General features: G+C 46.2%; 1 protein-coding gene across 39 annotated transcripts in view; it reads right to left on the bottom strand.

The window, feature by feature from the left end:
* The window catches only part of ZNF544 (zinc finger protein 544), a 49,209-nt gene that overhangs the window by 21,272 nt on the left and 13,995 nt on the right, over positions 1–13,942 (bottom strand). For 15 of the 39 annotated variants that reach the window (XM_063720368.1, XM_063720365.1, XM_054539197.2 and 12 more), the window contains 3 exons: positions 13,444–13,535; positions 10,785–10,911; positions 10,420–10,503 (listed from right to left, as the gene is read on the bottom strand). In XM_063720368.1, the coding sequence (XP_063576438.1) occupies positions 10,420–10,503; positions 10,785–10,911; positions 13,444–13,535 (303 nt within the window). Of the gene's footprint in view, positions 1–1,634; positions 2,363–10,415; positions 10,504–10,784; positions 10,912–13,443; positions 13,536–13,942 lie in introns of those variants that run through there. The other 24 variants (XM_054539215.2, XM_024237443.3, XM_054539199.2 and 21 more) reach the window with 7 other exon arrangements.

The following is a 13,942-nucleotide window of genomic DNA, read 5'->3' as shown; positions in this document are numbered from 1 at the left end:
TGCTTTGTGTGTTTTGTCCAATTCTTTGTTAAAAATGCCAAGAACCAGCCGGACGTGGTGGCTCATGCCTGTAATCCCAGCACTTTGGGAGGCCGAGGCAGGTGGATCACGAGGTCAGGAGATCGAGACCATCCTGTCTAACATGGTGAAACCCCGTCTCTAATAAAAATACAAAAAATTAGCTGGGCGTGGTTGTGGGCACCTGCAGTCCCAGCTACTCCGGAGGCTCAGGCAGGAGAATGGCGTGAACCTGGGAGGCGGAGCTTGCAGTAAGCAGAGATCGCACCACTGCACTCCAGCTTGGGCAACAGAGTGAGACTGAAATGCCTAACCTTGTTTTTACTCTAACTCGTTACTTTGAATTTTGTCCTGCTTGTCTCTTTAATCACCTAAGCCTTGCTTCTCATGTAAATAAGACTCTCTCTAGCTGGGAAGGCCGGACAAGCTCCAATTGACCCCTGAATTTACAAGACACTAAGGGCTCCTTACCCAACCCCCTTTCATAAGGGGTTGGCCTGGGTAAACAGATCCTCAGCATTTCAAAAGAGCCCAATTAACTGATAAGGTACTAACACCAACAACGTATGAAGTTCCCAGGATTTTTCTCAAAGAGATAACAACATAAAACCTTGAGTTTGTGTCCGGCATAGACCCTACAACTAATTATAATGAAAGATTTAGAACTTTGCACCTGGTACCGTTGCTCTTCTTGTAACCATTTGTCTTTTAAGTTGTTTATCTCTCTGTAACCATTTTGGTTCTGTTGATTCTTGCATGTTTTTACTTCTGTAGAATTATTGCATTTGAGTCCCCCTCCCCTTCCTAAACCTAGGTATAAAAGTTAATCAAGCCCCTTCCTCGGGGCCGAGAGAATTTTGAGCATTAGCCGTCTCTTTGGCCGCTGGCTTAATAAAGGACTCTTAATTAGTCTCAAAGTGTGGCGTATTTTTAACTCGCTTGGGTACAACAAGACTCCATCTCAAAAAAAAAAAGTAAAAGAACACAATGCCAAGAACCTAGACACCCTCCACTGGTAACATATTTTGGTGAGCCAGCCAGGAGGTAGGCTCGAAGTTTGGGATTTCTTTCTCTTCTCTTTTTGTTTTCCCTTTTCCATACAGGGGAACCCTTTTCTCTCTCTTTTTCCCTTTCCAACTTACAGATCCTTGGTGGACAGCACATAAGCATGGAAGCAACTGTAAGTTTCTGGCCGGAGCCACTCTCTGGTGAAACGGAAAGATTTCTGTGTGGAAGTGCCAGACCGCCACCACCCAGTTCGGGTGAAGGACCTTAGTCCTTTTCCTTTTTCTCTTTTTCAGAAAATCTTTCAGCTGCTGTTTCCTACTAGTTCGTTGGTAACTGAGGGCAGCTGGCCAGGGCCACCCTCTGGTGTTGCCTGAAGGCCAAGGCGTAAATGGGGATAGCTGCCCTGCCCAGAAGGGGAAAATACTCTTTTCTCTATTTTCCGGTTATAGTCCTGATCCCTATCTGTGATGCAACTGGCAGCGGCAGCTTGTCCAGGGCGAACTCTCACACAAGTTTCAGGTGACTTAAACCCTCTTTTCTTATGCAAAACTCTCCTTAAAGTTAGCCCGTAAGGGCAAAAGATAATGTATCTCATGCATTTGACTTACCTTCTCTTACTCGATTTATTTGACTGTCTGAAGACCTTTGGGATCCACAAGCTTCAGTAGACATTCTACATCTCAGACTTCCACTGAGGGGATGGCATAGCTTGATGGTCATTGCTTCAGCATCAATTTGCTTGCCCTGAATCTCACAGAAATTCTCAACCCCAGCCAGGCACAGTGGCTCACACCTGTAATCCCTGCACTTTGGGAGGCCAAGGCGGGTGGATCACCTGAGGTCAGGAGTTCGAGACCAGCCTGGCCAACATGGTGAAACCCCATCTCTACTAAAAATACAAAAAAATTGGCTGGGCATGGCGGCACACGCCTGTAATCCTAGCTACTCAGGAGGCTGAGGCAGGAGAATTGCTTGAACCTGGGAGGCGGAGGTTGCAGTGACCCGAGATCATGCCACTGCACTCCAGCCAGCCTGGGCAACAAGACCAAAACTCCGTCTAAGGCTGGGTGCTGTGGCTCACGCCTGTAATCCCAGCACTTTGGGAGGCCAAGGCCGGTAGATCATGAGGTCAGGAGATCGAGACCATCCTGGCTAACATGGTGAAACCCCATCTCTACTAAAAAGTACAAAAAATTAGCCAGGCGTGGTGGTGGGCGCCTGTAGTCCCAGCTACTCAGGAGGCTGAGGCAGGAGAATGGCGTGAACCTGGGAGGCAGAGCTTGCAGTGAGCCAAGAGCGCGCCACTGCACTCCAGCCTGGGCGACAGAGACTCCATCTCAAAAAAAAAAAAAAAAAAGAAAGAAAGAAATTCTCAATCTCAGTCTTTTACATACTGCTGTATCCTTCCTTCACAGAGAATACCCCACCAACCTTGGTACTATTAACTCTGCAATGTTTCGGAACCTCCTTAGTCCTGTGAGGAATGCAGGAAGATACGTCACACTGAAATTGGTGGGATACTAAAAGTCTGGGATTACGCCCAGGAACCAAAGGAAAGCTCACAGTAGACCATTTCCACTGGAGGGAAAACATATAAAGCAGCACTGTTGCCCACCTAAAGTCAGAGATGTCTGACACTCTAAGATTGGACCCCAAAGGGGAATCCTCTAGGGGATCCAACTCCAGACCTCAACCTCTCCAAAGGGGGCACCCTAGGCTGAGGTTCTGAGGAATAGTACTACACCCTCCTTAGGATTTTCTCTCTTACAGACAATAATAGGACTCCCTGCTTGGCTGCATCCTCAACAACTGGAATAAATTTGACCCTGATAATCTAAGGAGTAAACACTTGATATTCGTTTGCAATACTGTTTGGCCCCAACATTGTTTGGAATCTGGAGTTTGCTGTTGAATGGGAAAATGGGAAAGTGAGATGGAGTTGCATGTATCCAGGCATTTATGCTGCTGGTTTTTTTTGTTTGTTTGTTTTGAGATGGAGTCTCGCTCTGTCACCCAGGCTGGAGTGCAGCATCATGATCTCAGCTTACTGCAAGCTATGCCTCCCGGGTTCACGCCATTCTCCTGCCTCAGCCTCTCAAGTAGCTGGGACTACAGGTGCCTGCCACCAGGCCCGGCTAATTTTTTGTATTTTTAGTAGAGATGGGGTTTCACCATGTTAGCCAGAATGGTCCTGATCTCCTGACCTCGTGATCCGCCTGCCTGGGATTACAGGCACGAGCCACTGCACCCAGCTGACTTAAGTAAATCTTTACTAAAGAAGCTGGCTTTAAAATTATTGGTAAAATGAAAATAGAAATGTCTTCAGAATTGTCATCATATATGGTTTTATATTTGTCTTTGCAAGATATTTTAAGGTGTCAGTGTTTGACACAGAAGGTTATAAAGGTATTAACCCAGCCAAAACAAAAAATGGTCCTGGTTTGTATGCTTTCTTTGACAAATGAGACTAGTTTGGCCGGGCATGGTGGCTAGCGCCTGCAATCCCAGCACTTTGGGAGGCCAAGGTGGGCAGATCACCTGAGGTCAGGAGTTCGAGACCAGCTTGGCCAACACAGTGAAAATCCATCTCTACTAAAAATAAAAAAAATTAACTGGATGTGGTGGCGCATGCCTGTTGTCCTAGCTACTCAGGAGGCTGATGCAGGAGAATCACTTGAACCCAGGAGATGAAGGTTGCAGTGAGCTGAGATTGTGCCTCTGCACTCCAGCCTGGGCAAAAGAGCAAGGCTCTGTCTCAAAAAATAAATAAACAAATGAGACTAATGTTGTTAGCTGAATCTTCTGAGTTATTGGCAAAAATACCTGTGTATTTAACATTGAGGCTTTTTTTCAGTGAGCAAATGATATTCATTGGTAATAAAAAAATGGCTAACAAGGAAATAACTTTAGAGGATGGTGTCTAATATCTTAGTTTTCAGAAGTAATCTAGATAAAATGTTAAAATGAAAGAATTGAGTAAATGAAATTGGGATAAATGTTTTAGGTAAACTCTTTGTGTAATTTAAAATCTTAAAATTGTTTTTGATGTTCATTGGATATCTGGGTCATTTCCAATAAAGAAAGGATTATGGGTTGGGTGCAGTGGTTCACGCCTGTAATCCCAGCACTTTGGGAGGCCAAGGTGGGTGGATCACAAGGTCAGGAAATTGAGCCCATCCTGGCCAACATGGTGAAACCCCGTCTCTACTAAAAATACAAAAGTGAGCTGGGCGTGGTGCTGCGTGCCTGTAATCCCAGCTACTCGGGAGGTTGAGGCTGGAGAATTGCTTGAACCAGGGAGTCAGAGGTTGCAGTGAGCCAAGCTTGTGCCACTGCACTCTAGCCTGGTGACAGAGCAAGACTCCATCTCAAAAAAATAATGATAATAAATAAATAAAAAGGAAGGATTATGATATGGGGAAATATGTTTCTAAAAGTTGTGGAATTCTTCTCATCTATAAAATGCTCATATGTAATAGTTCAGGATTTCTTGCTTTTTAGGATTTCACTAAAATTTAAGGTTACTAAGGATAAGAATTCTAGTTAACAAATGATTCTGTATACAAAAGGTGCCAAAAAAGATGTGCTATTGGTGAGAAAGAAATGATTTTGTGTAGTTCGGAGGTTGTCTAAAGGTTGATTCAGGTTGTTGACTTAAAAAAAGGGTTATTTATGAAACAAGGTAGTAAGAAACCAGTACGTAGGAGAGAGGTGAAGAAAGTTATGTATATGAAGATGTATTCTTGGTAGGGAAGGATGTAGCAATAATAATTTTGTATGAGAAAGGATCTTGTATGGTAAATTCTTGTCCTAAAGTTAAATGAATGGTTGTTTAAAAAGCGGGATGTTTAGGACAAGTCAGAAAGTCCAGGCATGTCATAGAAGGTCTGTGTAAGTCGTGAAAAGGATTCATGTAAAAAAAGTAGAATGTACTTTTGGTAAAAGGCATGAGAATGTGGATTTCTTGCCTAAGTTTGGAGGGTTAAAAGACAAGTTGTAGAAGGTTTATGAAAAATTTATTGTAGAAGGGATTCTGTGTGTGAATATATTGGCTAAAGTTAAAGGGGAAGACTGGCAATTAGACCTCACTGATATGCCAGCTTGCAAAGGATACAAGTTTCTGCCAGTACTAACAGACACCTTTATTGGCTGGGTTGATGCGTACCCTACCAGAACAGAGAAGTTTAATGAAGTTATAAAGGTTCTCTTAAAGGAAATAATCCCCTGGTTTGGGTTACCTCAAAGCCTCCAAAGTGATAACAGCCCATCTTTTGTCTCCCAAATAACTCAAGGGGTTGCTAAGGTTCTCAGAATCAACTATTATTTACATTCAGCATGGAGACCTCAATCCTCCAAAAAAGTGGAAAGAGCTTAGCTAACTCTAAAATAGGAGTTAGCTAAGCTATGTCAGGAAACATCAGAAACTTGGATCTGCTTACTGCCCATAGCCCTCTTAAGAATCCATAATTCCCCTAGAGAAAAAATTAATATGAGCCCACACAAATGTTATACAAAAGGCCATTTTCAACTAATGATCTAATCTCTGATCCAGAAACATCCAGTTTAGTAAAATACCTAGTTAACCTGGGATTATTTCAGCAGGCTTTACAAAAGTTTGGAACTCAAAAGCTCCCCACACCAGGAACTAACCACCAACCCAAAATCAGGCCAAGAGACAAGGTACTTGTTAAAACATAGGAGGGATCACCTGCTCAATAATTACAATCAAAGTGGAAGGGACCATTTTCAATGGTACTGGCCATGCTTTCTGGGGTCAAAGTACTAGGATTAGATAGTTGGATACATCTTTCTGGTGTCAAGCCTGTGTTATGTGAAGTCCCAGACCTGGAACCTGAAGCTCCCATCAACCACTACACCTGTGAACTTGTGAAAGACCTTAAGTACCTGTTTAAGTAAAAGCCTACCAACTTTCCTTTGTGTCTTTGTTGCTTAGTTACTTTAAACTGGATAATAGTAGCCACTGTTATACTTCTACAATTTAATTGCTTTCTTCTAAACAAATGGAATCACTTCCTTTGTAATAATTAAGCAAAGTGTTTTAATTAATTCTTATAACAAGAATTCCTGACAGCATAGGTATCCACCCCTGAAGTTCCTGTTCTATAGCACAAAATAACAAATAAGTATTTTTTGGTTCCATAATGGTCACCCACAGCCTGCGTATACAGGACCATGCATAATGAGAATCAGCTTTATTTTACAACAGAGCTTCACTTTAACCCTCCAGCAATTAATGGATTCTGGGTATTTATTAAAAACTTTACATTTAACTCAAAGATAGTTAAATACCACCAGCCCAGCTCTGGCAAAGGACTGTTGGCTTTGTTTATCTCCAGCATCATTCAAATACACTACGACCCTGATCCCAGCCCAATCTTTGGCCTTGGGAAAAAAACATGAACTACAATGACAGGACAAGCAGTAAACCTTCTCCAGTACTATCAGAGTACCCTTTCTGGGGTTGCATCCCACAGAAATCCATCTGGGGCCCAATATCAATGTACACAGAGCTAAAATTCCAGGTGCTACTTTGTATTAAGAGAAGCCAAAATTTTGGTCAGGCCCTGGGAACCTTGAAAAGTCATCAATGTAACTATACCCTAGAGATTAACCCCTCACATGATTACATAAGCTATGCAGTTACCCAGACTGTGTCATTTAGAAAACCTGTATGGTTTTCATGGAAACCATCCCTAGATAAGGGCACTTCAAAGGATACACAGTCTAAGTACTGTCAAGGTAAGTCCACTAGCTATGTTCATATTTTCCCTTGGGAAGACTGCACTAATCCTCAGACATCTAGTTATCTTTTGGTTCTCCAGTACGAAATACCTCTGGATGCTTGTTGGTAGACACTAAGCCTAATTACCTCCAATGGGAAAACAGAACTGCTGTGTCAACTGAGAATATTTCCCAAGGTCCTTTCCGGCCTTTAACTGGGGCCACCTTCGTAGGAACCTTAACCACTTGGGAAAGTGAAAACAACAAGCTAACCCACACGTTCAACATAGAAAATTCTTGTCTTGAAAAACTAGGAGCCTTTTTCCTGTGTGGAACTAGTTCTTACTTACGTTTACCAGCCAATTGGACTGGAACCTTTACACTTGTTTATTTAGCCTCTGAAATTAATATAGCTCCCAAGAACCAATCCCTCATTGTACCTTTAACTGCAATTGCCAGACACAAATGAACCCTCCAACTCACATCCCTTTTCGTAGGACTACAAATAACTGCGGGAGTAGGAAGGGGAGTTAGCGGGGTTGCAACATCCCTATCCTATTACCAATGCTTTTCCAAGGATTTTATGAAAGCTTGAATGACATTGCCCAAAGTAAAAAAGAAAAAAATAGAGACATTGCCCAAAGTATCATCACCATACGAAATCAAATAGATGCCTCAGCAGCAGTTGCTTTGCAAAACAGAAGGGGACGAGATCTCCTAACTGCTGTAAAGGGGGGCTTAGGTCTTTTTCTAGGGGAAGAATGCTGTTTTTATGCCAGCCAATGAGGATTAGTAAGAAATGCCACCCAAAAACTACCCAACTGGGCCTCTAAAATACGACAACAGCTATCTGAGTCATGGGGCTCCTGGTCAAAAATGCTAAGTTGGGGTTCATGGCTCCTTCCTCTGGCCAGCCCATTAGTAATGACTATACTTGCCTTGGTTTTTGGACCATGTTTGTTAAATCTCTTAACCAAATTCATTTCCTGTCACCTAGAGACCATCAAGCTTCAGATGATCATGCGACAATGTTTCCAAAGAGTTCCAGATGGAGACACCACCCCTGGCCATCAAGAAGCTATCCTGTCTCCACTAGACAGGGCGGGGAGAGAGTCCTGTGATTCCCCAGTAGGTAGAGACTGTGCCTCAGGTCAGCATAAAGCAGTTACAGAAGACTATCAATCCTTTTACCTCCCATAAAGATTTATGAGAATCATGTCTTTCGGGGGGAAATGAGGTAGGAGAACAGGGTATGGAGGCAGGGAACCTAAGGGTGATTAATGCTGACTTCCTGGAACTGAATCAAAAGGAAAACCCAAATTTTCCATGCCCCAAGTAACAAAAGGATCAGAGGCAACCCCCGCCTTCTGTGTCGCAGATGAAAAATGGAAAGTACCTCTCCCTGCAACCAATGAGACTGGTCACTGGCCTAGTTTTCATCTGCATAGAGGTGTAACTTTGTAACTTCACTTCAGCCTCTGGTTGGTCACCTTCCGCAACCAATCAGACTAGTTATGGGCCACTACTTCATTTACAGAGGATATAAACCAAGTAACCAATGGGAAACCTCTCGAGGAGATTTAAACCCCAGAAAATTCTGTAACCAGTGCTCTTGAGCTGCTTGTTCCAGACCACTCCCATTGTGTGGAGTGCACTTTCATTTTGATAAATCCATGCTTTCTTTGCTTCATTCTTTCGTTGCTTTATGCATTTTGTCCAATACTTTGTTCAAAATGCCAAGAACCTGGACATCCTCCACCAGTAACACCAGGGGCTGGGGTAAGGGAGGGATGAATGGGTAGAGCACAGAGGATATTTAGGGTAGTGGAACTACTCTGTCTGACACTATAATGGTGGATACATGACATTGTACATTTGTCCAAATGCACAGAATATACAACATCAGGAGTGAAGCCTGGCCAGGTGCAGTGGCTCATACCTGTAATCCCAGCACTTCGGGAGGCTGAGGTGGGAGGATCACTTGAGCCCAGGCGTTCAAGACAAGCCTGGGCAACACAGTGAGACTCCATCTCTACAAAAAATTTTTAAGTTAGCCAGGCATGGTGGTGCATGGCTGTGGCACCCAAGGCTGGGGTGCGGAGAGGTGGGAGGATCACTTAAGCCCAGAAGGCTTAAGCTATGACTGCACCACTGTCTCAAAACGAAGAAAAAAAAGCATGAACCCTATCATAAACTATGGACTTTGGGTGATAATGATGCCTCAAGGGCAAGGCGTGTTGGCTCACGCCTGTAATCCCAGCACTTTGGGAGGCTGAGGGGGGCGGATCATGAGGTCAGGAGATCAAGACCATCCTGGCCAACATGGTGAAACTCTGACTCTACTAAAAATACGAAAATAGCTGGGTGTGGTGGTGCGTGCCTGTAGTCCCAGCTAGTTGGGAGGCTGAGGCAGGAAAATCACTTGAACCTGGGGGGCGGAGGTTGCAGTGAGCTGAGATCACACCACTGTACTCCAGCCTGGTGACAGAGTGAGACTCTGTCTGGGAAAAAAAAGAAAAAAAAAAAAAAGGATGCCTCAAGATAGGTTTGTCAATTATAAAAGATGTACAATATAAATGCAAGTTGTTAACAGCAGGAGAAACTGTGTGTGTGTGTAGGACAGCAGACTGGGAACTTTCTGCACTTTCTCGTCAACTTACCTATAAACCTAAAACTGCTCTAAAAAAATAAAGTCTATTAGCCTGGGCAACATGATGAAACCCCATCTCCATTAAAAATACAAAAATTAATGGCCAGGCGCAGTGGCTCACACCTGTAATCCCAGCACTTTGGGAGGCTGAGGCGGGTGGATCACCTGAGGTTGGGAGTTTGAGACCAGCCTGACCAACATGGAGAAACCCCATCTCTAATAAAAATACACAATTAGGACCGGGCGTGGTGGCTCACACCTGTAATCCCAGCACTTTGGGAGGCTGAGGCAGGCAGATCATGAGGTCAGGAGATCGAGACCATCCTGGCTAACATGGTGAAACTCTGTCTCTACTAAAAATACAAAAAATTAGCCGGGTGTGGTGGCACATGCCTGTAATCCCAGCTACTTGGGAGGCTGAGGCAGGAGAATCACTTGAACCTGGGAGGTGGAGGTTGTGGTGAGCCGAGATGTGCCATTGCACTCCAGCCTGGGAAACAAGAGCGAAACTCCGTCTTAAAAAACAAAAACAAAAACAAAAAAATTAGCCAGGTGTGGCGGTGTGCACCTGTAGTCCAAGCTACTAGGGAGGCTGACACATGAGAATTGCTTGAGCCAGGGAGGTGGGGGCTATAGTGAGCCAAGATAGCGCCACTGCACTTCAGCCTGGGCAACAGAGTGAAACCCTATCTCAAAAAATAAAAAAATAAATGTATTAATTAAAAACAAAACAAATCAAGTAAAGAGGCCTAAATGGTTGGGATGATGAACATGTTCTAGAACTGACTGTGGTGAGGGTTCCACACTCAGGGAAGACACTGGAAACCATGAACTGCATACTTCGAATTGGTGAACTCCTTTGAATGGGTGAACTGCTGCAGAGAGCACCCAAGGAAGCTTCCTCCAAACAAGGCTCCCTCCTTGGCCCCTAGGGCCCTGCGGAGAGCTCTCTGTCCAAGCTTGTTAGCTGTTGAGCTGCTCACCACAAGACCTGCTCTTACCTCGGGGGGCCTCCTGCTCTGCTCTGCACAGGTCCTCTTCTTGCTCCAGCTGAGAGATCACATCAGATTTGGAAAGGAAAAGCCCTGGTCAAAGACGGAAAAAGGACTTGCTCCTCTGCCTGGAAACCAAGAACTATGTCCTGGGTTCAAGCTTCAGCCCCTAGTGCTGTCCGAGGAAACTCCCCACTGTTGGGACTACAAGTCACAAACCTGTCCCAGAGGTAGAATGAAGGGCAACCCCTGGGACCTGCACCTGAAAGGGACCTGCTTCCAGTATCTTCCAGCCCATCCCAGAACACCCTTCAGAACTTGGTATAGCTTTGAGTCCTGGGGTAGAACCTCCTTCCATGGGCACAGCCCCTTACCCAGGGAGACAATATGCTCCCAGGTCTCCAGTGTCACCTCTCGGTACAGTGTCCTCTGGGCCAGGTCCAGCTGTTCCCACTCCTCCTGTGTGAATGCCATAGCCACATCCTCGAAGCACACAGATGCCTGAAACAGGGCACTTGTTACTGCTCAGAGACCCCAGGTCCTCATGCCCTCATGGAGGTACCTGCTAAGGCCTAAATGTTGGTGTCCCCCCGTAAAATTCATACATTGGAACCTAATACCCAGTGAGATAGTGTTAAGAGGTGGGGTCTTTACAAGGCAATTAATGTCCTCATAAAAGAGGCTGGAGGGAGCCTGTGTTCACCTTCTACCATATGAGGACATGTAAAAGGTGCCATCTATGAGACTGCAGGCCCCAACCAGACCAACTCTGTTGACACATTGATCTTGGACTTACCAGCCTCCAGAACCGTGAGCAGTAAATTCTGTTGTTTGTAAATTGCTCACTCTAAGGTATCTTATTATAGCAACCCAAATGGACTGGGACAGCTCCATGTATGTGGTGTGTACCATTACTTTTCTGGGCATCTCACCTCTTGCCAGTCACAGCAGTGGTCCTGATTTCTGGACTGGAAATGACAGGAACTCCACTAGGAGATCCTCACCCACTGCCTCTCTACAAAATCACAGATTCGAAATGAGGTAAGAAAGACACTCTAAATCAGGGGCGGGAAAACTGCAGCCTGTAGGACAAATCAGGGCTGCGGTGTGTTTTCAAAAGGCTAATGCTATAGAATGAACTGTGTTCCCCAAATTCACATGTTGAACCCTAACTCCCAAAGTGACTGTTTAAGAAGGTGATTGGCCAGGCACAGTGGCTCACGCCTGTAATCCCAGCACTTTGGGAGGCCGAGGCGGGCAGATCACGAGGTCAGGAGTTCGAGACCAGCCTGGCCAACATGGTGAAACCCCAACTCTACGAAAAATACAAAAATTAGCCGGGCATAGTGGCACGTCCCAGCTACTCTTCCTGGCTGCGGCAGGAGAATCGCTCGAACCTGGGAGGCAGAGGTTGCAGTGAGCTGAGATCGCACCATTGTACTCCAGCCTGGGCGACAGAGTGAGACTCTCATCTCGAAAAAAAAAAAACCCACAAAAACAAAGAAGGTGATTAAGGTTAACTGTTTAAGAACTGTTGGCCGGATGCGGTGGCTCACGCTTGTAATCCCAGTACTTTGGGAGGCTGAGGTGGGCGGATCAGGAGGTCAGGAGATCGAGACCATCCTGGCTAACATGGTGAAACACCGTCTCTACTGAAAATACAAAAAAAATTAGCCGGGCGAGGTGGCGGGTGCCTGTAGTCCCAGCTACTTGGGAGGCTGAGGCAGGAGAATGGTGTGAACCCAGGAGGCGGAGCTTGCAGTGAGCCGAGATAGCGCCATTGCACTCCAACCTGGGCAACAGAGCGAGACTCCACCTCAAAAAAAAAAAAAAAAGAACTGTTTAAGAAGGTGATTGGGGGCCGGATGCGGTGGTTCACGCCTGTAATCCCAACACTTTGGGAGGCCGAGGTGGGTGGATCACTTGAGGTCAGGAGCTCGAAACCAGCCTGGCCAACATGGTGAAACCCCATCTCTACAAAAAATTAGCTGGGTGTGGTGGCGGGCACCTGTAATCCTAGCTACTTGGGAGGCTGAGGCAGGAGAATTGCTTGACACCAGGAGGCAGAGTTGCAGTGAGCCGAGATTGTGCCACTGCACTCCAGCCTGGGCAACAGAGCAAGACTCCATCTCAAAAAAAAAAAAGGTGATTAAGATTAAATGAGGTCATAAGGGTGGGACCCTAATCCAATAGGACTAGAGTCCTTATAAGAAGAGGAAGAGGCTGGGCATGGTGGCTCACGCCTGCGATTCCAGCACTTTGGGAGGCCGAGGCTGAAGCATCTCTTGAGTCCAGGAGTTTGAGATCAGCCTGAACAACATGGCAAAACCCTGTCCCCACTAAAAATATAATAAACTAGTCAAGCATGCTGGTGCATGCCTGTAGTCCCAGCTACTGGAGAGGCTGAAGTGGGAGGATCGCTTGAGCCCAGGAGTTCAAGGCTGCTGTGAGCCAAGATCATGTTCATGCCGCTGCACTCCAGCCAGGGCAATAGAGGGAGATCTTATGTCAAAAAATAAAATAAGAGGAAAAGACACTAGAGGGCATGCGTGCTCTCTCTTTCTCCTCACTGCCTAAGGACACAGTGGGACAATGGCTGTCTGCAAGCCAGGAAGAGACGGCCCTCACCCAGGTAGCAGGTAGGTAACTACAGTGCTTTAAGGGGACACTCCCCCAGCCAGGGGTGTCCATGAGGATTGAGCGCCCAGTGTGGCTGTTGGGGTGTGGGACTCAGCTCCATCCACCCTCAAGGGCCTGAGGAGCAACCACAAGCAAAATTTCAGAAACATAGACCTGGCCTGGTGGAACAGGCATGGGAGACTTGCGCTGGGTCTAGTCCAAGGAGCTCTAGGTTCGTCCATGCTGGTGATGGGTGCCACACTTTACTGCAGGGAGCTGGAGCATTTCACTGGGAAGCACTGGCCAGCACTGCAGAGCACTCCTGTGTGACAGCCTGCAGGGGCGGGTGCTACTCCTGGACCCATTGTACATCTGTGGAGACCAAGGCACTGACAGCAAAGACCCCCCACTCACCTGGGGTGGAACCAGCGTAGAACGTGCTTCCATTTCCTCCCTGCACCTGAAGAGGCTGCTGTGTAGAGGGCAAAGGTCCTCAGGAGACCAGTCTGGGGTGGAAAACAAGCAGAGATTCAGCCCCTCGGCTCCTGCACACCTCCAGGGCCAACACCCACCCTAAAGAACACGGGGCCGGCCAGCGACAAGCAGGGCTTCCCAGGTGCAGGAATGGGCCTCACGCCTGGGTACAGACCTGGGCTACCTCAGGCTCAGGGGATGTGCCCAGTCACGTGCTGGGCATCTCAGCTGTGAGCCCAGACACACAGCAGCCCCCTCAACAGTCAAGGACAAGGAGGGGCATTTTTCCTATCGTTTCGTGACTAAGGAAGGGAGGTGGAGGCCAGGTGTCTAAGTAATTGTATATTTAGCATATCACAATGGATCATAAGCTGTTTTCAAAAATGATGACAATGGGGGCGTGGGGACAAGGAGGATGGGACACTCCCCAGCAGGGCGG

This window comes from Pongo abelii, chromosome 20, assembly GCF_028885655.2.
Source record: "Pongo abelii isolate AG06213 chromosome 20, NHGRI_mPonAbe1-v2.0_pri, whole genome shotgun sequence".
Classification (NCBI taxonomy): domain Eukaryota; kingdom Metazoa; phylum Chordata; class Mammalia; order Primates; family Hominidae; genus Pongo; species Pongo abelii.
The sequence above is the reverse complement of the archived record's forward strand: the minus strand, read 5'-3'. Positions and strand labels throughout refer to the sequence as shown.